The following is a 26,177-nucleotide window of genomic DNA, read 5'->3' as shown; positions in this document are numbered from 1 at the left end:
TTGTGTTAATGTTCCACATATCATCCTGAAGGAACTCAAAGGTCATCACAAAGGAGAGGACACACTTCAACTGCTTCTGAATTACAGACCCACCTGGTTAAGCAGTGGCAGAGAGCAGCCCCATGTCTTAAAGTACCAGATCAGATAGAGAAGTAAGAAGCTCCTTTTTTAATCGAATTCAGGGGGAACTTTTTTGGGAGCCAGGTTGTGCAAGCTCTGAGTGGCGTTTAACCAAAACACTGGTATTAACGTCCCTACTCTTACAAATAGTGCCCCGGTAATTTTCCTAACCAAGAAGCCAGGACTGTTTTTAGGAATATCATATTCTGATGCTAAATAGTTATCTTATCTAGGGCACAAGAATTCCTTCTGTTGGTAATTTTGCCTTTAATGTTGTGAATGTTTTTGTATGCACTGTTAAAACCTTTGAGAAAAATCCTATACATATATCTGATTTATGAAATAATTATTTAATTGACTACTTTGGTTGAAACAAAAACCTGAAAATGCAGTGTCCCCCCAGAAAACTTTGGGGCCCCAGTTTTAAGGCATGGCCAACAGAAATATGCTTTAAATGTCTGAAAAAGTGATGTGCAGCATTAATCTGAGCAAGCACGTTTGCTCTGCTTCGTGAAGGATAGGTCTGCTGTGGAAACGTGAATTGGAAGTGCATTTAGTACTGAGAACCGGAGGTACTTCTTTACTCAAAGGGTTGTAGGAGTATGGAACAAGCTATCCAGCCATGTTTTTAGGCCAATCTCTTGATTTCTTTCAAGAAACGGAGACGTGAGATCCTATGATCAATTGACAAGAGGCTACAAAACGGGCCGGGTGGGCCAAATGGCCTCAAATCGTTTTTAATTGTTCCTACGTTCTTATGTGGAGTCCAATTTTACTGTCTGACTGTGTCGAGGGAGCAGAAGTCAGGCTCAGCTTGTGGTGCGCTGCCCTTCAAACTGCCAGTTGAGTTCACCAGAGCTGGTAATGGAGCTGTTATCCTGTGGAATGAGTCTCTCATTCGCCGCCATTCATCTCCCAGTTTCAGGGGCGATATGTCACGGTGGATGTGTCCAGCTGGCCCTGGGCTATGTGTGTGGTTATAACAGCTTCACCAGGAGGGCTGAGCAGCTTTCCTTGAGCGAAACTCTTCGCAGGTTTTACAGTCTGCTCTGGTAACTGATGGTTCCTCCACGTACTGTAATCTGTAACAAATGTGTTACATATTAAGAGTATCATGATGCGTGTGTAATGAGGCATTGGATGGGTATGCAGAACTCTCTTTAGCTGCTAATCTGTCATCCTAGTTTTTGTTTCCTCCTCTCTCTTCATGTGATCATAAATAAGTAACTAAGGGCCGTATTCTCGGTTACTTTCTTTTCTTTTTACAAAAAAGGCCACCATACATTTTTAATGCGGTACAGACTGTGGCTCTGATGCATTTTCTTAAGGACAGAGGTGAATGGGTTTCTTTTTAAAAACAAAATACATGGTCTCACTTATGTCTAAAGCACATAGATCTTGTACTAGAATCCAGAACATAATGTCACAACTGGATGATTTTGTACAATGTAATTCTTCCAGATAGGTACATTTGATAGCCATGAATATTGCAGCAGATTCTTGTCACAAAAAATGCACAAAAGTTTAGTACAGTGATGACTGATTTCAGTGCTTCAAGAGCTACTTCACACTGTTACTGCTACTTCACAATAATTTATAGTTGTTACTTTTCATGTTCATTTGAGATTTTCCCAGGTTTTTGCTTTACTAAGTTTGTAAGTGTTATGAGCTTTCTCTGTAATTTCTTCTTATGAATCTGTGACTTTTTTATAAGAGTACTTCATTGTGCTTTCTATACTAATTTTAAAGTGGCTAATCTGAGTTTCTTTAGGATGTGTCTTTATTGTATTAAAGGTTTAAGTGAGCTGTTTAGTTCTGTTTAGTTTAGCTCTGGAAACAGCTCTTTTCTTTGTTGGCCTTTGAGAGTGTGTTTCTTCACAAAAGTCTTCCAAGTAACTAGACTGGTACCTGAGGCCAAATATAATTTCTTGTATAATTTCCTCAAATATATAATTTCCTGTAATTCTAACTCTACAGTACACTGTGTGGGGTGTTAATTGTGATGCTTCAAAAGTTTTCTGGTAAACTTAGACATTTCTTATTTTCATACAAGCCAAGTCATGATTGTGATTCATGTAATAAAGCGGTTTACATATTTATCACCGTATGATGTAAGGAATAACTCCAGGGTTTGTTCATACTGTATACCCCACATAATATCTCAGAGCTGTCGAGAAACAGTGGAGAGACGCTGATGTAAAAGTGTAATGTAGACTGATTTACAGCACACATTGCCCTGCAACAATTCATCTCAGTCCGGTGTTACAGAAACGAAAGATGAGCTAAATGTGGCGAAACTAGTCCAAAAACCCTGCCGTGAAGAAGATTTCATTAGTAGCTCCAAGGGCAAAAACAAAACAAAGGTGATAAATATTATGTCAGACCAGCATTATGGGAGCTGTAAGTTAATCTTTGCTCTAGGTCTTATGTAAGATTGCAGATCAGCCTGAAGTGATACTAATAGTAATAATCTTTGTTTTATATGGCACCTTCCATGACACTTCATCTCACAGTGCTGTGCAATAAAGAGAGGAAAAGTCAATAATAAGAAAGACTCTTGCAGCCTTTTCTAAGACAAAGAGGCTGAACGCATGAATGGATTCACAGCACCACGTCAGCAAGTCCCTGACGGGTTGCTGGAATTGAGCACACAGCTTGGGAGGCTGCTGCAATCGGGTGCTTGTTGAGCCCATGAGTGGTGGCTCTGAAGTGACAGGGCAGAAGAAGCTACGTGTTCAATTTTTGCCTTTATTCGTGTTTGTTGCGTGCCCAGCGCTGGAGATGAAAGTGCCCGTCGTGTGTTTGTTTTTTGGTTTAGCAGCTCTGCATATTCTCCTTTTTTCACAAAAGCAGGTTCTTGCATGACCAAAAGGTGCAAGCAACTTTTGCTATTGTCGTACTAGAGCTCACAATTACTGACACAGCAGGCACACCAAATTCAGCTTTGAAGGTTCTTTGTGTCAGACGTTGTTAGCTTTTAATCCCTTGACAAATGCAGTTTAGTACTGTAGGTTTGATTACTTGTTATTAGATGGTTATGTTATGGCGAACCACTGTGGCACAGTGGGTAGCATTGCTGCCTCGTATAAGTGGGGCTCTGGGTTCATTTCCTGTGCAGCTATCTATGTTGACTTTATATGTTCTCCCTTTGTTTGTTTGGGTTTCCTCTGGGTGCTCCAGTTTCCTCCCACTATCCAAAACACAGTGAGAGGCTAATGGGCTTTTGGGAGGTGTGTGTGTGTGTGTGTCTCTGTGCCTGTGTGTGCCCTGTGATGGACTGGTGGCCTGTCCTGGGTGTATCCCACCTTGTGGCTGGTGCTTGCCAAGGCTTCGGCTCCCCCACGATGTGGATAAAGTGGTTAGAAAACGGATCGATGAATTATGTTTATTTTGTTTATTTCACAAAAAATAATATGACTTCAACTATTTTATCATTCAGATGAAGAGCAGTGTCTTGCATTCGTTAGCAACTTTTGTCTCCTGAAAGTGTGTAGGAGAGTGTTGGCCTCAGAGCAGTAAGGCAGACTCCCTGGCCTTAATAAAGACAGTCTTCCGAGCGAAGCAGACAGGTTCCGTGGGTTAAACTGCATACAGGTCCTCCTCAGCTATGCTGCCTCTTCCTTCTTCACATGGTCAAACACTGTGTGCTTGTGCTTCTGGGAATGGCCTGACCTTTAACAGGCATTGGTTTTATCTGTGAGGCTGTTGACATAAGAAACAGAAGGAGCAAATCAATAATGCAAAATCAATTACTGGCTGTATAGTAAGGAGAGGGATACTGCTTTATCTCTGCGATACAGTTGGCCGAGATTAAGGCCTGACAGTGTTCAGCAGGCAGTTAGGAATCTTGCAGCACTGGGGAGAGGGAGGCAGCAAATTATCTGTCACAGGGTGATGGAGACCTTCTTGTCCACTTCGCTGCTTCTCACTCGGTGTTCTGCTTTTCTTGTGTCGACCTGTGTGCTTTTCTTTCATGGCCAGGAGGTGACAGTGATGGCAACACTATTTCATTGGGAAACATCTGGAGTTATTTTTTGTGGAGGGAAGGTGGAGCACTTAAATGTCCAGGTGAAAAAAAAAAACACCAATTTAAAATGTTTCCTTATCCCTGTTCTGTGCTGCAAGCCACCTGCTGTCTTTGGTCATGCTGCAGTAGAGCAAGCTGTAAGAACACAGCCTCAAAGGACAAGAGACCATTTTGGCCCATCTAGCTTGTTTGGGTGCTCGTTTCAAAGTGACCTGAAGATCCCATCCCGATGTTTTTGAAAGAGGTCGGGACAAAAGAAAGGTATCAGCTTGGACAAAAGGGCTGGGGAGCTTGTTCCCTGCTCCCACAACTCTTCGCATAAAGAAGTTCTTCCCCAGTTTTCAGTGCACTTTGCTATAGTTACCACTTGCATCAGGTAGTTTTATGTTTCACTGTTGGTTCTGAAGAATTAAAGTTACTTGCTGATGAAGCTCCTATCCTCCCAGAAAAACAATAATAGGAGTGGGTAAAGAGTCAGGAGAAGCTGTTGAACACCTCTGCTCTATGATTGTTTTTAATATTCACAACATTGTTTTTATAAAGGACCTAAATGTAATTCATCTGTATCAAAATCACAGGTGCAGTACTGCAGTTAAACTAACTCTATCAGACCCTTTTTCCCCCTCCTAATTGACTTTGCATCGAATCACACAAAAGTTTTACATAACATTTTCAAAAAATCATGTTTCATTAATTATTCCTTTTGTAATTACTTTCAGCTCTGTTTTGATCAAGATATATAGTTCATTAGGAGGTGTAATTCAAGATTTGGAGCAAGCTGTGTCATCAGGGAGTCGATCATTCTTCCTCTGGAGGAGTCAGCTGCTCTCACCTGTTTCTGAAAACACTTAGTTGCTCGTGTGGGATTTTATAGGAGGAGATCATTTACTGCAGCAGTAAGGAGCGATCTCTATTGCATTATTCATCTTCAGTGGGTCAAAGACAATGATGAAACACCCAAGCAGGCAACAAGTCGTGAAATAGATTGATAAGTCTTTTGTTAGCCTGGAGAGGCGGAGAGGTATTTTGCAAACAGAATCTGATGCCTTGTAGATTCTAGAGATAGTCTTGCGAAGAGACAGTGTTTTATTTTAAATAACGACACGGAGGAACATAAGGCATGCAAAAGATGAGTTAAAATGATGGATTAAAAAAGAAACAGTCCAAATTTCTTACTGTAAAAGTGTCTGCCTTTGCTCATTGCATACTGAAGGGACTATGGCAGTATTCACAGAAGTCCCTAGCTCTGTACCCTGGTATGAGTGATTCTCACAGGGCTGTATTTCTAGTGTGAGGCTAATGTATATCTTCATTGCCCTGTCACTCTCTCTGTTCCAGAATGTTCCTCAGCTGCCCTGTGGAAAAGCCCTCTACAACTATGAAGGCAAAGAGCCTGGAGACCTCAAGTTTAACAAGGGTGACGTCATCATCTTGCACAGGAAGGTGGATGAGAACTGGTACCACGGCGAGCTGAATGGCAGCCATGGCTTCCTCCCGGCCAGCTACATACAGTGCATCAAGCCACTCTCCCAGCCCCCGCCCCAGGGCAAGGCGCTGTACGACTTCGAGGTCAAGGACAAGGACCAAGACAAGGACTGCCTGACCTTCACAAAGGTAATGGGGTCGAGAAATTGTTTAAATCACAGATTGCAGATTTCCTTTATAAGATCCAAGATGTCATGTCGGCTTAATACAATGCTAAGGAGAAGGTGCTTGAATAGCAGGGCAGAAAAAACAAAGAAAAATATATGAAAATGAAGCTGCATTTTAAGGTTTTTTGTTCTGTTGCAGACAAAGTGGTTTTGCCTTAGCCTGTTTCATTGACATGGTAATTTAAAATTGGGATAGAGTGTGACGCATGCAGCATGACGATGCAGTGTTTAGTCCTGCTGCCTCACACCTTTTGAGTCCCAGGTTCGATTCTCTCCTGGGTTGCCTTCTGTGTGGAGTTTGCATGTCCTTCTCATGTCCACCTTGGTGTCTCAGTACCAAGTTTCCTCCCACTGGCCGGGTCAGTGGGATTCTTTAAATTGTCTGCCTGTGTGTGTGTGTGTGCCCTGCAATGGACTGCTAGCCCATCCAGGGTATAGTCCAGTGCTTGCCAGGAATAAGGATCTTTACAATACAAGATGTATGGATGAAGTTTGGTGAGCCTAAAATTATTTCATACAGCATGTTTTGATCTTGGAAGCACTAGAATCTGGCTGATGATTTTCTGGGGGTTGCTCTTATCAAGCTCTATTTATACAGACACTCAAGGAGCTTGACAAGATAACTTTCCACAGAGTTTTTTTCAGTTTTTATTGAGGTCTTCTGTAATTTTTTTTTTTGAAGAGCCAGAATATGTTTAACCGATTTGTGAAGCTTTTTAAATTTATCTCATGAACTTGAGCATTAAAGTGTGTAAATCAGAAAAGGGTTTCTTACTTGGGGGCAAAGATACTGAAACCTGTTTGCCGTACTTTTAATATAGCCTAGTAGTTTACTTAAGATTTACAAAAATCTTAAAGCATTCAAAAAAGTTGCATTTGAGCAAAAAAACTCACCATTATTGTTGTCCCCATTGTATAAAAAACACTGAATGGAAACATATTTCATATCACTGAGCGGTCTTAGGTCTCTCTTCTGCGTTTCTTTTCCTGTCCAGTCCCCTGTTGTCTGTAGCAAGCTTTCCTGAGTTGTGAGTATGTAATGCTCTACAAAGCCCTGAAGACAGATCAAAGAGTCTCAACGCCAAAGATCATTTAGACGGGACTGTTTCAGTGCCCTCACTCTACAGGACTGACTAAGGCAGGGGGATTCCCTATAAGAACTGGCCAGTCTCGGGCACTGTTGGCTTCTCTGTCTGCACAGCTGGGGCTGGGGGGGCGTCCGCGAGATGGAGATTGCCAGCTGAATCAGTTCTGTGTTGCCTGAAAACTGAAAGTGCTTTTTCACCTCAAATTGGTTTGCAAAGGTGCCCATGACGGGACGAGAGAGTGGAAGTTTTGACTTTGCTCCTTGTGTCCTGTCTTGTTCCGCAGGCTGGTTTCTGTCGTTTACCTGTTAGACTGTCAGAAAACAAGATGTGGAAGAAGTAAGTTCAAGCCTTTAGCTGGTGCAACATTTCTCAAAATTACCATCTGGCTAAATGTAGAAGGCAGTTGCAGACTTAATTTTCCAATTCCTGTTTTTTACCTTGGATTTTGTGGTTATATATATAAATAGGCACTTTGTGCGTGCCCACTTTTGTAATACAGTAGGGTGCTACAAAAATGGAAACAAATCCATTTTCAATGTGATTTCCTTTTGCCCCGTAGGCAATGGGCTGGGTCTTGTCCTGGTTATATTTTTTTCCACACAAGTTCTTAATCACAGATTAACTGATTTCATTTTCAAGTTTGGTGCATATTTTGAATTTTATTTTGACTCTTGAAAGGTCAAAAGGGATTTGTAAGATGTATTAATCCTGGTTTAGATTTTAAGAATTGCCCTCATTCAGGTGTGTTGACTACAATGTGTCAGTGGGATGTGGACGTGTCTGATACAGTGTCGTCCCCACTGTAAGAGCTGTTTAGTCGGACGTAATGGCTGACAAGTTGAGGAGAAGCTCCATATAGTTCTGTGCTGAAGCTGTTAAAAACAGTACCCTTGGAGCCAGGTATTTTGTGACTCTTGTTACTGACTGAAAAAAACAGTTGACTAAAAAGCTAAACCAGGAAGCAGAACAGTGAGGCCATAGGTTGGAGGTGTAGGTTGCTTCTCCGATCTCAGAGCTACATTTCAGAGATGCATTTTCACCTGGAAATGAAAAACCCACAAGCTCAGTGTTCCTCCAAGGACCAGGGCTGGGAACCACTGGAGTACCTTGTGAAAAGTTAGGTAGCTGAGCTCCAACCACATCCCAGCTCTGTGCTCCTGATTCCTCCTCTGCTTGAGTCGTTTCCAGAGGAAGAATTACTGTTTCCACCTTGAGACCTGATCTCATTACAACTCAATTAGGAGATCAGCATGTTTAATTAAACACAGTCCCTTGCATGACAGTGCTTACCAGACTGATAAAGTGATATACCAAGGAATTTAAAAGACGTTTTCATTTTAGTCCACAGTTCAGTGTAATATTGAAGATGGTCCTGAATGTCATAAATTCACTTTGAAAAATCTTACAGTGTGGCATTGCATACACAAGAAGAAATCTGAAGAAATGTTTTTAATAATAGATCATAATGTGTGGCTACAAATATGCCCTTATATTAAAACTATTTAATTGTCTAAATATAGCTTTTAACAGATGCATGAACTGTTTTCATAGTTATGTAGCACAGAGCACTAGGCCTGAAAGTTTCACATGTCCTAGGAATAAGATGGCAGATAACCTGCAGAATTTCAACATGTGGAGCACCGATGTTAGAAAACACTGTAACACCCCCATTTTTATAAATCAGGGATCCAGGTGGATGATGCGGTATGCGCAACTAGAAACAGAATTATTTTTTTGAAAAACAGGTTGCAGATCTCCAAGTGACCTTCACATCGGTTTCAGCAAAATAAAGCAAGTGATTTCACACACTTAAAAAGTCAAGAATGTTTTAAAAACACATTGAAATATGGTAAGTATTCCATCTCCAAATACTGATACAACGTGAAGATTCTGAATATTAAAGTATGTGTTCTTCTCCATCTGTTATGCATGAACTAAAAATGCTAACCAGATTGATCCCTCTGTGATTCCTCAGTGCAAGGGAGGTAGTAATCTTTTGCTGGTTCTGTGCCTAAATGATAAGCTCAAGCTACAAGATTTCATTCTTCTCATACCAAATGAACACTATACTCATATACAGTCTGTCTAGTGATTTACAGGTACATAAAAAAATCTTTGCTGTTTTACAATACTAGTTGGATTATTCAAACTGATTTGCACAAATAATTTTTAAAAGGCACAAGAAACGAACGAGTTCTTCATTCTGCAATGTGTGCAGATTAAAGAATGTATCTGTAATCCCAGTGGGCAGACTAGCCCCATTGGAGTAGGATCTAGTACAGGTCGTGCAGCACAGCGGTTAGCACTACTGCCTCGCAGCGCTGGGGCCCTGGGTACAATTCCGTTTTGGGACCTGGGTTGCTGTCTGTATGGAGTTTGTATGTTCTTCCTATGTTCATGTGGAATTCCTTTTGGGTGCTCGGGTTTGCTCCCACAGTCCAAAGACAAACTGGCCCTGGTGTGAGTGTGTGCGTTTTGTGTCCAGGTGTGTGTGTGTCCTGAGTCAGGCATCCTGTCCAGAGTGTTTCCTGCCTTGTCCCCATTGCTTGCTGGGAAAGGCTCCCCCATTACCCTGAATTGGATAAAGTTAAGAAAATGGGTTGATTGGCTGGAGTTTCTGATCACATCCTGTAGTCAAAGCAGTAGTCTCATTACAGTGGTAAGCAAACGGTCTAATACCAGAACTGGTTTCTGCAACAAGTGTTCAAAAACATTTTGCTTTACATTTTTTAGATTAACAAAATAGAATTTAATAATATGGCATCTTGGGACTGTCCAGGGGGTTTTTGTAAGGAAACCTTTCAATTTTCAATTTGAAAAGGCCTGGAGCAGTTTCTCTGATCTATTCTGCAAGTGGTTTCTTTAATTAAGTGATTTTCAGATCATTTGAAGATAAACTGGAATGCTTAGAGTATTTAAGACTGAGGATTTAAAAGTAAGAGCAATTTAATAGTGTTTCTTGCATGCAAAATTTTAAAATGATAAAAGTTGAACAAAATCATTTGTGTTTAAATTTCACAAAAACTGGATGTAAAAGACTGAGCCTTAAACCTTTAAGTCAAATGGAGATGTCTTATGAAGTAATTCATCTACAGCGAACAAGTGGTGTCTTGGGGTGGAAGGTTAATTGGTTAATACAAGTAGTAAAGAAGTCTTTCTTTTAAGGGCCTTTTTTATTCATTGGGAGCACAGATATGAAAATATACTACTGTATAAGGCAGCAGTATAGACCTTCCCAGATAGAACATAAAAGTTTTTCTCCTTTAACATTACTTACATTTCCAAATAAAGATGGGGGTATTTTACAACCACACATCTTTCATATTTTTGTAAGCTAATTCTTGTTCATTTTAATCTAGAGTTTTGGAAGTTTTTTGAAATTCTGGATACAGGATTTAAACATTTTCTAAAATCCAAGTGTGAAGTTTTACATAGGATAATGTTTCACAAACTAATCTTGTTTCATGACAGTGATAAAAAACATTTCATCCATGTTATGAGAAATGGGTTTTTCCAATGTTAGTCTAGTTAATACAGACACAATATATCTGTGCTTTCTTTTTCAGATGTTTGAAAACCTAAGAGATCAGATTCGAATACGTATAGCTGAAAAATTCTAATTATGCACTGCAGTGTCATAAACAAAGCATGAATTGCATTTCTTTTTATCCTGTTCCATATCTCTTTGAGGATGACAGTGATGTTGAGAGTGAATTAAGCAGTCAGTGAACCAATTCCCAGATACCCAGAGCTTTGGCATAATGTGTATAATTATATCTGAATTGAGAAATCACAAAGGAGTGATTGCTTTCATCATTTTACAACAGTTGAGACACTACCTTTCCACAAATACATTTCCAATAGAAAAAAGAGGCATATATTTGATCGCTCAATTGAGAATCTGGCACTTCAACACCTTATTTGTATTCCCAACTGTTCCATCTTGGCCTCAAAGTAAATAATTTGCTTTCCCCAGTTTATCTTGGCTTGTCTAGGCAGATAAAAAGACTATACGCTCTTGTGAGTCATTGGAATGCTCTTGTGCCACATTGGAAAGGAAACTTGCAAGACCACAGTCTCTGTTTTCTCTCATTATCACCCCCACACACACACAAAAATAGTATGGGTCATAGAAGTGCATTTTCTTCACTGAGCAGAATGAGGACACAGTGGGGAAAAAGCTGTTCTTCATTTTTAGGAGAATATTTCAGGGCTGTGAAGTGTTACATGTGAGATGCTGAACAGGAGTGAGTCCCAGGAGTACCTATAGCAGCAAAATATATTCCCCAAGCCTCCCTTTCTCCTGAAATCCCTTAACTGCAACAAATTCAAGTAATTATGAGGCACTGCTTGATTGTTTATGTGTATCGCCCACTGCTGTATAGCTAAAACAAAAAGAAAAAATGGATGTGCCAGTCTTTTCTGTATGACAGCTGAAGACAACTTATTAATAAAGAACTGTCCTTCTTCAGTCCTTTAAAGATCTACAGGGAGTGTATATCTTAACCAGAAGGAGAAGAATGATGTGCCTGGTTTGAAGTAGCAAAACGCAAAAAGTAACTGCTGCTCAAGTATGCGCAAATAACAATATCCATTATTTGTTCCAGTTCCCCCTAACTTTGGGAAGGTCTGCAGGTTTTATATTGTAAGCTCTAAAATAACAGAGAATTTGCGATGTGTTACTTCAGCTCCAGTATATTCAAGCAACATGGCATGAAATGGAAGTCTGAGAGGAAAGATGAACTCTAGAAGAACTTCACTTTCAGAGTAACACAAAAGGCAGTTCAGGAACTGCGTATTATACCATTTAAATGAATAGTTTGAGCTTAGAATATGAAAAATAATGGAGAATGACAGCAGCTGTGGGTTTTCACAACAGAGGTATTAACGTTTATTTGTACTTGACTCTTCTGTTACAGACACACAGATCTTATTCCAGTGGAAAGTACATTGTAATCAACAAGAGGCCACTGACTAATGTTAGGGATTTTCAGGCAATATAATAGTCCTCAGATATTGTGCTGAAACCTTATCCAGTATAGCCGTGCCAGGGGATTCTAACACTTTGAGATGGCTTTTGTTCTGAGGTAGGAGAGAATCAATACATTCCGAGTTCTCTTTCACGAAACACCCAGGAGTGCAGCATGAGAGCCATTTGCGTTGTTTGACGTTAATGATCTTTGGGGAGATGCCAGGAATGATCATCATTATCAACATTTAGACAGTGCACAAAAAAGGTGATCTATAAGAAATAGACTTTGGGTGCAGTTACACTGCAGTTAACTGTTTCACGACAGTTGTGTCCGCAGACATGATATGGTCAAGTTGTTTGTTTTTATCTTGTGAGGGGAATGTGTATCAACTAAGATTCTTATGTTACCTGTAAGGTTTTTATCAGGTTGTTTTTGTCTGTTAGCAAACTCCTGCCTTTAAACTCCTGCCTTGTTCTCACTCTCTTGGCAGGAGCAACGATCTGTGCAGTCTTCTGTTTTAGAAGAGATGCCGATTCACGATGCCACTGTCGCACACACTGTTCTTATTAACGTCAGCCTTTGCATCACAGCTGTCATATTGATCTGGGTTTCAGGCGCAGAGCCGTATTGTAATTGAGGACTTTTCTTGTATTCCTGTAGTATCCTTACCACAGACAATTGAGAAACCCTGACATCTCTCCATATGAGTGAGTCACAACCATGTCCTTCAAGTTGTATTCACGTAGACTTCCCCACGGGAGGGTAATTTAAGGAGGGAAGCACAGTTAAATCCCGGTGATCTACCTAGGTCTCAACGCTTAATGAGAAAAAACCTAGACAAAGGGCAGACAGTCTCTTTCCTGGATTTAACGTGTAATTTTCCTGCAGAATACCAGCATGCATTATAGTCATCATTTAGCACTAGTCTTAGATTTGAACTTCGTGAAGGTAGGGCTGGGCGATAATTCGATAACGATAATTTTCCTCAATATAATTTTAACAAAAGTTTGATATATATGTTAAAGCTTTGCGCATGATATGCATGTGCGTGCATGAAGACATCACAAATGCAGTTGCATATTGCATTACAAAAGACACGCTTCCCATTATCACTGTCGAAAATGAGGGATTCAAGAAGCTTATCAGAGTCCTTGACCCCAGATACGAGCTACCTGGTCGGAAACATTTTGCACTGACTGCACTTCCTGGGCTGTACGCAGAGTGTAGGGAGATGGTAGAGCGGTAGCTGCAAACGGTGCCGTTCATCGCCACTACTTCTGACATGATCCTTTAAAGCACTTTAAACTTTGCAGTCTGTCTGAGCCATCTTCTATGTGTGTTTTATCACACTGCAGTATTTAATGTTTCTATTAAGATATTTATTTTGTAAATTTTACTCTTGCATATTTTGACATAAAAAAGGCTTGAATACTCTCTACCTCGGATGTGTTTAATGTTTCTGCTGTTTGGCAAGTGTTTGTTGTGTTCTTAAAATAAAGAGTTCTTTAATTTCCCAATTAACTGGTTTCTTCAACTTTCACTCAGGAGAAAAAATCTGCCTTTAAACCTGAAAGAAATAATGATTTGACATTTTTATCGTGATAATGTTTTTGGCTATATCGCCCAGCCCTACCTGAGGGTCTCTAAGATCTACTGGGCACACCCAGATCTGAGAAGCTTTTGACACATAAAGAATGAGACAGTCAGTTGTACCTTATTCCTCTCTTGGGTACTTGAGACTACCACTAACAAAGAATTACAGCAGGAATTTCCAACCCTTGTCGTGGAGGTTTGCAAGGTCACCATTAACTTAATTTCTAAAGACATGAACCAATTCCATTTTGATCAATAAAAGAGGTGATTTGTTAAATTAAGTAATTTAGAGATAATTTAGGACTAAAACAGAAGCACTCTTTAGCCCTCATGGACCAGAGTTGTCTTGATCGAGCAGATGACTTGCTGTGACTCATCAATAGCCATTAATAGGTAACCTACAAGACTAATCGGATTGGGCTCCCTAGCACAAGGTTTGGAGATCTCTGATTCAGGGTGACCTACAAGACTAACTAGACTGATGCTCTCCAGGAGAAGGGATGGTGACCTCTGACTTACAATATTGTTAATTGAATTTTGCCCAGCAGATGTGCCTATGATGTAGCACTAAGTAAATAATCTTGTAGTCTGTTATCACAGTGCATCAAAAGTCATCATCAGTCAACCACTGATCAAATGCATAATTCTGTTTTGCATTATTATTCTCATTTGATTCGTGCTTATTGAAAACAGCAACATATAATTACTGTGCATATTATGTGCAATTAATGGGCATTATATTAATTATGTTATTGTGGTCATAATATTCAGTGAAGGAATTAAGTTATTACCCTAAACAAATTATTGCACAAAGTGAATTACATTAAGAAAATGCTTTAATAAATGCAGACCTTGACACAAGTAATGAATGGGCTTAAATACATTTCTGTTATATGATTAACTGTCTCAGGAGAACATTTTCTGATTTGGTATTTGAAGTGTTTCTTTATGAACAGCATTTTTGTGTCCTTTATTCTGTGGGTCTTTAGAAATGTTATTTGATATGCAATACAAAAAGAGTGTGATACAAAAATAAAATAATTTAACAATAGCAACTCTGCGCTCAGGCTCAGCCTATAACTAAAGTCTTAAGTCTTTTGTGAGTTACAAGAACATAGTTGGTATGAGAGTATAATGACCGTCAGTACTTTCTTAATGCCGTTCAAACCTTGGCACATTACTGTTCAATTTTAGGTTATTAAAAACATTGACATACATGAGAGGAAAACTTTAAATATAGTAATCAAAAGCATAAGAAACAGTAGAAAATGTAAGCATTCAAACTCCTTTCTTTTTTCCCCACTTAAGGATGAAATTCTGACTGTGATAAGGAGAGTGGACGACAACTGGGCAGAGGGAATGTTGGGAGATAAAATTGGGATCTTCCCTATTTTGTATGTAGAGGTAAGTATCTGAGCCCTCTTGTTCATTTGCTGATTCATGCTTTAGCTTAAATGAAATAGCATCTCATCTAAGAATATGCTGCTTTATTCTTAAACTAATCCTGTGTGTTTCCTCATTACATCCGACTACAGTGTGTTGGCATCTCATAAACATCAGAAGGTCTATTAACTTGCATCTTGACCTCATAACATTTGTAAAGCACATCCAATAAACGTCTAATAAATGCAAAGAAAGTCCTGTTGTAAAAAAAAAGATACTATCTGACCACTCAGGATTTTGATACCAGACTACTTAAAGTGTTACCCATAAAATATGTTTTCCTCTTCAGCAGAACTAAGTTAAAACTTGTGTATATATATTGATGTAAAAAAAACTGTCAGAAGAGCAGTTTTGTCATAAAGAACTGCATTAAACATATTTTATATTGATTTACCCCAGCAGCTGTGATTAAGCCTGTAGAGTTGCCTTTGCAAGGTCAGTCCCTAAAGGGTGAGGTAATAGGAAGGACATGCTTCAGCAGATCAGTGAGATCAAAGCCGAAGTCCTGTGGCAGCTCTCAATTATGATTTCTGAATTTAAGGCACTCCAGACAAATGAGCTGTCAGATCGCTGCTAACCAAAATAAAAAGGAAGAGATTTGCAAAAAAAAAGTCTTTTTTTTCCTGACCGCCCTTCTTCATATACCATTTCTGTTCTTTAAAGGCTGTTAACCTTTTGGAATCCTGCAGGAAAGAAAGCAAGGGCTATGTTAGGAGAGCTCTTGTGAGGATATTGCAGTACACGTGTTGATAAAAAGATAATTAATTGCATTTATAAAGCTCTTTTCGTCCTGAAGGATCCCACTTAGGATATATAAGAAGGGATAACAGTCACATAGGAGATTCATGACAATCATTACACTCCAGGAGCCTCACTGCTCAGCAGAGCAGGTGGAGGAATGAGAAACTGCTTCACCGACTGAATAAACGGGGAGCTTTAGGGAGGCCAGATTGTTAAGCCGCAGAGAGGAATTAAACTAGGACACTGAGCTTAACCTCTGTTCTCTTTTGAGCTGTGGCATGGGGGGTTCATAAACACGGGCAGGACCTCGGATTAACATCTTATCTGAGGGGTGGTACCAACTACAGCAGTGTCTTCAGTCCCCAGAATGGAACTTTGGTTTGGAAATTGTGGTGTGGAGGGAGGAGCACCACCTGCTGGTCCACTGACACCAGCAACCTAGTTTTCCTTAAAGGACTCGCATCCCAGTATTGACCAGGCCCAGTCTTGCTGAGTTGCTGTTATGTAATGAGATCAGGCTACAAGGTGGTGATGCTGCTGTCATTTGTTTTAACATTTTTAAAAAAAAAGTACATACAGTATCAGATATTTTGAAAATGAGGACAACAACAGGTTTTCTTCTGCCCCCTAAGCTGTGGCATCATGATGTCTGGGTGGCCTCTGTTGAGAAAAAGAGCCCATGTCCTCTGGTTCTCTAGACCTCTGAAGAGAGGGGCTTGAAATCGTGCAGTTTCTCTATCTGCTGAGTAGTGGACGTGACGAGCTGTGGATTGGTGGTAAGATCTCCAGGAAAGCTGTGAAGGATCAATGAAGGCTGATCTGCTGAAGCCTCCCACCATGTGTTATTACTTATATATAGAAGAGGTCTGAAACTCGGCCGACTGGGTTTTCAGGAAGCTTTTGGAAAAATCCCAGAAGTCACTGGTTATATTTTTCCAGTAGATGACCAAGAGCTTTGATATAGCCAAGAAATAAAAACAGCAAGGGCATTTGCCCTCGTCACTTCTATGGAACACGTGCCTAAATGTGACCCTTAAATCTAAAATAAAATAGTTAAATTTGACATTTTCACATTTCACTTTGTCTCTGCTTATTCCCTGTGAGTTGCTTGTTCAATTGAGCAGAAAAACCTAGTCGTTTTTTCCTGCTTAGAATAAATCTCAGAAAATCATCTTGTGTATTTTGGGTTAGTGTTTTAATACTTCTGTAAAACCGTAAATACATATCCTCACCTTTTGAAGACTTCCATTGTCTCCTTTTGAGAATGTTTAATTCTTCACTGACCTTCATCGACATAACTTTAAATAATAGCTTTGAAAAGAGCTTAGTGTTTCAATTTGCTGTCAGGCACATTTCAAAGTGCCATTTGTGTGCTTTTAGAAAAAAAGGGTTGAGCAAGTGACATACATAATTAATATAGATTATGGAGACAAATTACAATTGATCATGCCACGTACAAAACACTGAGGTCAGGCCTGGTAACGTAAGGATTTAATTACATATTGGACTTGATCATGTTAAGAATAGCTCTAATCCTACAAAAAAGGAGCATCTGCTTTTGACAGTTTTGGCCTTTGGGTTCACATGTTAACAGGAGAAGAAGAGAGAGAACAGGGGGGGATTAAGGACCGTACGAAAGGAGGCATTAATAATTAACCCTCTTCCATTATTCTGTAGTACTTTCTGACACAGCCATGAGGCAATTTGTAATGGTTTGCAAAACATATGAATCAGCATCCAATTAGATCGTCTGAAAGTGGAATAATGCCAATCTGAGGAGGGGGCAGTGGGCGTGGGTTTTTGTAGTTCCAGAGAGACGTGACTGTGTCTCTTAATGGGCTGATCTGGGTGGTAGTGTAACAGAGCTCAAGCTGGTGTGCAGTGGTGGAGAGACTCCATTAGTGCAGGTCTATCCCAGCTGGGGCCTGCATAAGGAGCATCCTTCTAGCTGCTCTCATCTCTTTCTTTGATATCCTTTTTAGGAGTCACAGCGGATTAAAGGCAACAGGACAGGGCATTGTTTCTTATTCAGTTTAGAGTCCCGGACAGGTATTTTATCAGTGATTGAGCGTCGTAGGGCATTGGGGACTTTCTGTTCTTGTGCATTGCTGACTGTGTTACTGTAATATTTTACAGTAAAATATTAAACTTTTTCTAGGTTTCAAAGTTGTTGATCCCACATCAGGTCTGTGGAGCTGTATTACCAGTTGCTGGTTAATCCAGCCTGCTAGGCCATTTTTAAGTGGGTGTTTGTAATCTGTCAGACCACTTAATAAAACTCTCGTTTCCTAGTAACTGTACCCTGTCTGGGTGACAAAAGCTGTAGCAGTGTGCTTGTAAAGGGTCATTTGCATTGTTTCCATGTTGTAATTAAATTTAAATGTGGCTGATTTATCGTTGGCAAATTACATATTATGGTACGTCTCAATAATACAAATATCAAAGCCAAAGAGAATCGAAAGCCTCCAGCAAAGTTTTCCCTTTTTTTCTTCTCGGTAGTTCTATTAAAACGCCATTTAGAGCAATTAGCCAGGTGGTTGCACAAAGTGATTATATAGTGGCGACCCAGTGAATCTTTGAATCCGAGTTCTCGCTGTACCTTATTCAAGCCCATTAAAATTCCACATGTGCAACTTCGGGCTGCGTCGTTAACTTTTCAGCTGCATTTAATCAGTTCATACACCCCTGAAGCATATTCAGAAATCCAGAAGAAGGTTTCAAGCAGGTGAGCCCATTCTTTTATAGCATCTAATCTTTCAAAGTACCTTCAAGAAGAACTCGTACAGATGGGCACAATTCAAATTCGCCAACAGCTAAGAAGATGCAGCACTGTGTGCCTTGAACCCTGCTCACCCTGCATGAATTAACACATGAAAATGATTTCAAAACTTGGCTGGTGTGAATGCCAATCTATCACTTTAAATGCAGCAGTGCTCCCTCCCGGAGCTCCTTAGCATTTTATAGGTGAGTTGAAAATACTCAGGAGACAAAGCCATGAAAGCAGGGGTAATTTTGACCACCAGTGTATTCAACTAAGCCATTAGGAGGTCAAATTGAATGAAAATGTGAAGTCCTTTGGTTCTGCAGAGCTAAGAAAGCATTGAAAATGTGGAACTCAAGCTCAGTTATATGCATACCATGGATTTTAGAGAACCTTTTGGCCAAAAGTATTGCTTTTCCTGAAAAACAGCAGACATGTGTTGAAAAAACAGAAATAAAAATAATTGGGAGAAGCTGATACAGTACATCACACCACATACATGCTGCAAAATCAATTGCCAGACATCAAACCTTTGAAAATCTTTTTACTGTCCAGGATGATAGTTCTGATAGTTCTTTCAAAACTGGCACATCTGTGTAGCTCAAACTTTTGTTAGAGCTTGCCTTTATATTTTTCACATGTAAAGGTTTTAAAAACCCATAGCACTTATTAATAGATATCTGTTTAAAAGAAATCTGAAACATAAGGTGCCAATATGCTAGAGTACACATTTCTGTGAGCCCAGTAAAATTCTGCTGTGAAATTACTTGACTGATACTGTGTATCAGCCCAAAACAACATCTTCTGACCACTCAGCCAGATCCCAGTGGTGATTGCTTGGATTAAATTTCCTTGTGCTATACAAATCTCGTTGAAATATTATTTTCCTTATCCCCAGTTCCCGTCAGCTAAATTTTATCTTCACAGTTTTTAACAACCCAGAAGAATAATACTTTCTCCCATTGTATTATAAGATAGACTGTACGAAATCCCACTGTACAATAGCACAGAGCACTGCAGGATTTAAATGAGACTGTTCAAAAAGAGTTTCCCAGTTTTTCTACATTTATGCAACTGATGTTTAAGTATTTTGTACAATCTCTTATATAATATTGCAAGTCAAAGCCAGCTGATACTTCTGTGTTCGTCAAATTGTATGTTTGGAGTTCTCTTATAATTACTCTCTCACTTGATAGAGACCAGGAAGCACAGCTATAAAGTCTTAGGTCATATATGCTTACTAGTCAAAATATTAGAAACCGACATGATCTGCACATCTTTACAGGAGTGATCTATCCTGTCCAAAGTCAAGCATGTGGTATGTCCTTTAATTCTTTCTGGCTTTGGTCCCAACCAGACTTTTTTTCCCCCCATTGTGCAGTCATCTGAGAAAGAAAGCTGATGTAAGTACCCCACAGAGGCTTGTGCAATCTCCCAGGAGGAGCAGTCATGAGTCCTGGGCCTGGCCTTCCTTTGTGAATGCCCGTCTGAACATTCTTCATTAATTTTAATGCTCCCTTGACTACAAAATCCCGTCTGTCTGGGAGTGGTAGATGGAGGTCCATTAAATGTCAGTAGGTAGCGTTCAGTGTGGAATTTAGCAAGGGCGGTGGGCTTTAACGCCTCTACTTTTTTGAGTTGTGCCACAGGTTCATTAATAAAAAGTAGTAAGGACACTAACATCCCTAACATTATGAACAGTTCCCTGGGATCTTTAATGTCTATTCATCCAAATGACAGCACACCTCCCCCAAAGTCACCCTACTACTGCACTAGTTTGGAAATTTGCCGAAGAAAGACCAACACCTACTGGTTTAGCAGCACCGCTTACAGCAGCATCCTGGTTTTCTTTGCTAGTCTTCCATCCCAGTATTGACCAAGTCCAGCCCAGTTTATCAAGATCAGGCTAGCAGGTGTTAAAGCTGCTGTCAACTCTCTATATACAGTATGTATGTGCCTTCCCGTACATTAAAATGTCTTAATTCCTGGGAGGATTTGTTGATCAATACTTAAAGACATTAAGGTACACATTCAGCTCCTCTGAGCCACTCAGTGAAGAGAGAGTGAGTGAAATGTCATAAAGAAATAAGGAATTGCAATGGAATGGCACTCAGCTAAAAGCACTACACAGATAAGTGTTTGTTTCTAAAGACGGACTTTCCTGTATACATGGAAAATATAGTGTTCTGTCTTGTGAAGTGGAGGTGCCTTGGTAAAAAAAACATAGAATTGTATACATATTAACATAATTAGATGGCCAGGGATTACATATTTTGTCTTCCAGGGTTTCTTTTTTGTAAGGTGATGTCCCTTTAAAACCTGCCTTTAACCTATTTGGTTTCCCAGTAGAAAACACTTGGAATCTGGTCATTTCTAAATGAGGCCAGCTGCTTGTCACTTTACATCATGTCTACTGAGAGTTTTGCCTCGTCAAGCTCTCCAGCACAGGTGACACTGATTACTCATTCCAGAGCCCATTTAACTCGCATTTCAGTCCTGCTGTTCACCACCTGACATTTTCACCAGTTGCTGAATGAAACATCCTTATCCAAATGTTTTTCAACAGAAAAGCAATATAAGAACTGTATGTAGTGTCCAATAATCACAGATATATTAATTTGAATTAGTGTAATAAAACTCCCAAAAGGTAATGAATATGTTTTGATAAATTATCTAATGAAGAGATGGTGACTGTAAACTGCACTGAATACATGGAACGCTACAGATATTACACCTACAGTGTTCACTTTTGATATTTTGTGCTTCCCAGTTAAACTTTAAACAATGACACAGGACATTAAAAAAGTATTTATATACCTACATATAAACATATATTTTCATGTTCTGAAGATATGTATTGCCCATTAAAGCTTTGTGACATTTCCACATGTGCAAAGACAGTACTGTTAAGAATATAAACATTTTAAAGGCTTGGGGATTAGATAAACTTTGCTTTCCGTTGCCAATGAAAAAATATCTCCTTGACCTATGTTAATTCCATTACATATTCAGTTTAAAAGTTCACCATTGCTTTAATTAGACCCCATGTGAACTCTCTTCATTGGAAAAGTCAGAAGACCCACAGGGGATAAGCCCAGATCAGGGAGAGGGAGCATGCAAGAGGTCTGCAGGGCGTTTCAAGAACGGGAAACTTCTTGACATTTTTATTATAAATGCTTAAAAGTTTTGGAAAGCAAATGTAAACTCCTGAATGAGGTAAACGCTGGGTAATGAGATTTACTTATATCAATATATCAACATCAGAGTGGGTTATTCTTCCCTTAATGAAAGGAAAAAGCTTCAGTTTTGTATGTTTTTTTTTTTCTAATGAGCACCTGTAATGTAACTCAGGTCACCTGCAACACCTCAAACTGTTGAACTCAAATTTGAAATAATCTTAATATAAAACCAGCAAACATGGCAAGGATGGGCCTTTCTATAAGAAGGAAGATGTACTGAAATAAGAATGTCAGTATAAGATCACTTTATTGGCCATATACAATTTCTTGCATTAGGAATTTGTCTTTTTGCATACCCTAACTTGCTCTCCATGAGACACGGACAGGGAGAGAAGCTTGGGGACAGAGCGCAGGGTCAGCCATTTATACAGCGCCCCTGGAGCAGTTGGGGTTAAGGGCCTTGCTCAGGGGCCCAACGGAGTAGGATTCCTCTGCCTGTCGCAGGATACAAACCAGCAACCTTCCAGCCACAAGCACAGATCCTCAGCCCCAGAGACACCACACCGCCCATATAGTGCCTCCCAGTAGTTTTCTCCATGACTTTATCTGCTGTTGTCAGCACAAGCTCACAGATCTCACCTGCGTGTTCTGTCCCCTCTCCATGAATAAATCTTCAAAGAGAAATGAAATGATTCTAGCACCATTTTAGGTCAAACTAACTTACAGGGCTTAACAGCACAATTTGTGCCAACTGAAGCCTACATTCTAGCATCTTTCTTGTGTATTTGGAATCATTTCTGTTTTCTTTCATTCATTTTTTTTTATTTCCCGTATCTCGGCACAGCTGCCTCTGCGGAGGAGGCTTGCGGTTATCATAGTTAAGCTGTCAAATGAGATGGATGGTTCCACAATTGAGCACTGATAATTGCAAGGCACCCGAAGGAACAGAGGGCCGCTTCATTCACAATAATCCTGTTAATACTGAGAGATGCAACAAATTCAGTGGCTGGTCTGATAAGGGGGTACTTCCTTGCACATAATCACACCCTGTTGAGGAGAGACTAACGAAGAGGGTAGTTTATGAGCGGATCCAGTTATTGGCAGGATTTCGAAATGATTGGATAGCCATGCAAGCGAGGAACCTGACCAACTTACCTGAGTAAAACTGCAAAGGCAAGTTTTTTTTTTAAAGAAAAGTTCCATCCCAGGTCTACTTCCTCTGAATGCCGCTGAATGTATTTCTGACACTTAATATTCCCTGTCAACAGTCAAATAGCATTCAGGACTGCCATCAGTGGTTTATATTATGTGATTATACATGGCTTATCTCATGCAATTTGCATATCATTTGAATTACAAAAGACACTAAATGTTTCCAAGGCATCATCTGTGTTGTGTCTTCTTGTCAGGTAATAGGTTGCCATCTCTTGTCGAAGTGAAAGCATGTGAAAGCGACTAGTGTTCAAGCTAACCCATATAGGGTGAATTAATCGACTCTGATTTGCATATCATTTGCATCTCATTAAAACTGTAATCAACATGGTAATTCTTTGTGACAAACATTACATCTGGAGCTTTGAAAGTCTTCTGATTTGCTGCCAACTTTCGCTTATTCATGTAGCCTCTTTGGATGTTGCAATTGAAGTTATTGACAAAACTTTGAAAGCGAACTCTTTGAGTTTGTTTAATATTTAGATATAGTGGTGAATCTCCTTGTGGAACTGGGGGAAGGGACTGCAGGGACAAAGCACCTGATACAAAAGGCCTCCGACAGGAAAGTGGAAAGACTCCAACGTGTGCAAACAGTTCAGTGATTGCTGATTGCAGGCAATTGCTATTTTCATGGAACGAGTTTTCACATAGTGCTGCATTTGTACTATATATAAGGGTCTAGTGGCCTGCAGTCTCAAAAGGGGGCCGCAGTTACACCCAGCCTACCACTAGTGACTGCTATACAGCATCTAATTATTTGTAAATAGCCACACTAGGGGTGATTGAGTTTAATGGCTAATTGATCAAGCGTTTAGAATTTCACATTCTCACAGGGGAGCGGTATATCAAGAGAAAGCATGGTTCCTGTGGTAGTTAGGGATTTGGGAATGCTGGTTTTCCTGGTGTGTGTCTGTGTGTGTGTGAGAGACCTGAAAAGACACACACTTATGGCTCCCAGAATTCTCTATGTGGCTATTGTCAGTTGTTGTGTGTGCAGGTCCTGGGGACTGCCCTGGTTGAGGCTACAGCCATAAAGGTGTTTGTGCATCACTTTTTGTCACTAGTCAGACAAGAGTGGTTAGAGGTCAGAAGACCAGTGATTTAAGGAGTCTCTCTCTGGGAGGTGCTGTAAAGTTGATATTTTACTACAGGTTTTGGTTCTAGGTAGAAAGGAGCTAGCTGTCCTACAGCTGCTCTTGTACCCATGAGCAAGGTGCTTCAGCTAAATTGCTCCACGTAATATGCCTAGCTGTATTAAAGCTGTATAAATGGGTGCAAATGTAAGCTGTTTTGGATAAAAGCATCGGTCAAATTAGTAACAGTCAGAGCTCAAAAAAGTTTTCTTCTGTTTGTTTTTTTTGGCTGTGTTAAAAATCCTCATTTCTTACAGCTTTCAGCATTCTTCCTGGACCTTTGTCTTCAGGTTGATCTGGGATGATTGCTTTGCGTGTATTCCTAAAGCCATGCTACCAGAGACGGGGATATTCCACACTCTGAAAGAAGTGAAAAACACCTATCCCAGAAATAACAAGAATGCTTGAGAGAAATTTTCTGCTCCCTCAACACAAGGGCATATGGGAAGAGTGGACTAAAAAAATAAAATAGTCCTGCACATTCAGATGATAAAAGGCACAAAGTGACAGAGATCTTGGCAGGAAGATACGGACTCTCCATTAAGGAAATCAACCGTTTCGGCAACAGAAGCAGATGAGCATCATATGATATGTCTTATTCTTCAGGCAGGGGAATTTAGTCATGGCTGTAATGTAAGTGCCTGTAATTGAGAGTCTACAGGCCAGCTAATGACTATCAAGACTGCATATCCTGTGTGGATACCTTTTGGTTTGTTCTTTCAAAGTTATTATGCTATTTGAGTGATGGTTCATCTCTTTTGGGTTCATACCAGATTTAATTCCCCAGAAAAAATTCCTAAGATTCACAGTAATTTTTCCCAAAGCTTGGCTTCAGGGCTAGCTGCCTTCAGAAACCCAGGACTGATGCACGCAGACAGGGCTGCCCTGGCACCCTGCAATTGAGGCTTACCAGAGATCAGGCTCTCTACTCATAAGGCCCTTTGCACCATGCTTTGAGTTTACTGCAGTGAGTTTTTAGAAAGAGGGGAGAAATCCTTCCAAGTGCAAATTAGAAACCATTTTTAAAGGGACTCTTCAATTTAGTGTCAAGGAATATTGTGAACACGTTGCAACCTCGAAGTGTTTTTTTTCGTATTGAGAAGCAAATAGAGGAAGATATCTCACATGGCAGGTAGTGCTTTATGGATATGGCCAGAGGTGTAATTAATACTTCTGCATGCAGTGATTATCTGCACAGCACGATTGACAAGTGGTTACAGCCACGCATTTGTACACACCAGTGAAGAAGGCCTGGCGATGAGAATGGAAAGCCATGAACCTCAGAACAAATGTGCAGATAAAGAACTAGAATCCAAAGATCTACAAGTAACATGTTAACAGTAGCTTCATTACAAGCATGGCCACTTCTCCCCATTTAGTGCTTTCATCCTTGTGTATAAATATTTCTTATAGCCACTTTATAAACATATACAGTAGCAGATCATCCCAGAACATGCAGATGCTAGTGTAAGCAGGCTGGTGGGAATCTAGGCTTGGCACATGCGTCTTTAACAAGCCTTAGTACTTCCAACTCTGCCTACACTTGTCTCATTTTACAGCACAGGGTCCCACAGCAAAGTGACAGATGAATAAGCTGCCTTGTCTTGGCAGACGTACGTCTGTTTTGGCTGCTCTACCATGAGGCCCTCAGAGAATGGCCCGTTAGGGAACACCTGGCATTTTCTCAGAACAAGAAAGCCTACAGGCTCATTTTATCCGTAGCAAGCCACTGCAAGGAGGAAAACCGGAAAGTTCGGTCCAGACTGCCAAGTGAGTATGTGGGTAATGGTAAAAAAAAAACAATTTTCCTGTTGAAGTTTCTCGATCCTCTGAAGCTACAGGAGGGTTAGGTTTTCCAGAGTTGTGGTGAACAAGGTAGCCCCCTCTTGCGTAATTCACAAAATGTGGTCATTAAGGCCCCTCTGTCAAAGTTGGTGTTTTTGGTACTAAGAGCTAGTTAAAGCCAACAGAATACAACTGGAGATTGAAATGCTTAGCTTGCTGTACATTTTATCTTTCACAACATAGGGTGTCAGGCACATATCACACAAATCCATGTTCTAAACATGCAAAAGTTTATTCATTGCTGAAGACAGAAGAAAAGAAACGCAACGTTTTGGCAGCGGAGCCCTCTTCGGGTATGTTCTAAACATTAAGTGAGATTTGTCCCTTGTCCATATATTGTATGAAGATTCAGAGAAATTGCTGTTGTTTTCCTGAGTAGTACTTGAATTGCTTGGAAAGAGAAAAGTTGT

At 40.1% G+C, this 26,177-nt stretch overlaps 1 protein-coding gene across 1 annotated transcript in view; it reads left to right on the top strand.

The window, feature by feature from the left end:
* The window catches only part of sh3rf1 (SH3 domain containing ring finger 1), a 171,014-nt gene that overhangs the window by 105,359 nt on the left and 39,478 nt on the right, over positions 1–26,177 (top strand). The window contains exons 2-3 of the mRNA XM_069197266.1: positions 5,486–5,761; positions 14,762–14,857. Of these exons, the coding sequence (XP_069053367.1) occupies positions 5,486–5,761; positions 14,762–14,857 (372 nt within the window). The remainder of the gene's footprint in view (positions 1–5,485; positions 5,762–14,761; positions 14,858–26,177) is intronic.

The sequence above is a fragment of the Lepisosteus oculatus genome, chromosome 13 (genome assembly GCF_040954835.1).
Source record: "Lepisosteus oculatus isolate fLepOcu1 chromosome 13, fLepOcu1.hap2, whole genome shotgun sequence".
NCBI classification, from domain to species: Eukaryota; Metazoa; Chordata; class Actinopteri; order Semionotiformes; family Lepisosteidae; genus Lepisosteus; species Lepisosteus oculatus.
This window is presented reverse-complemented; position numbering and strand designations above follow the sequence as displayed.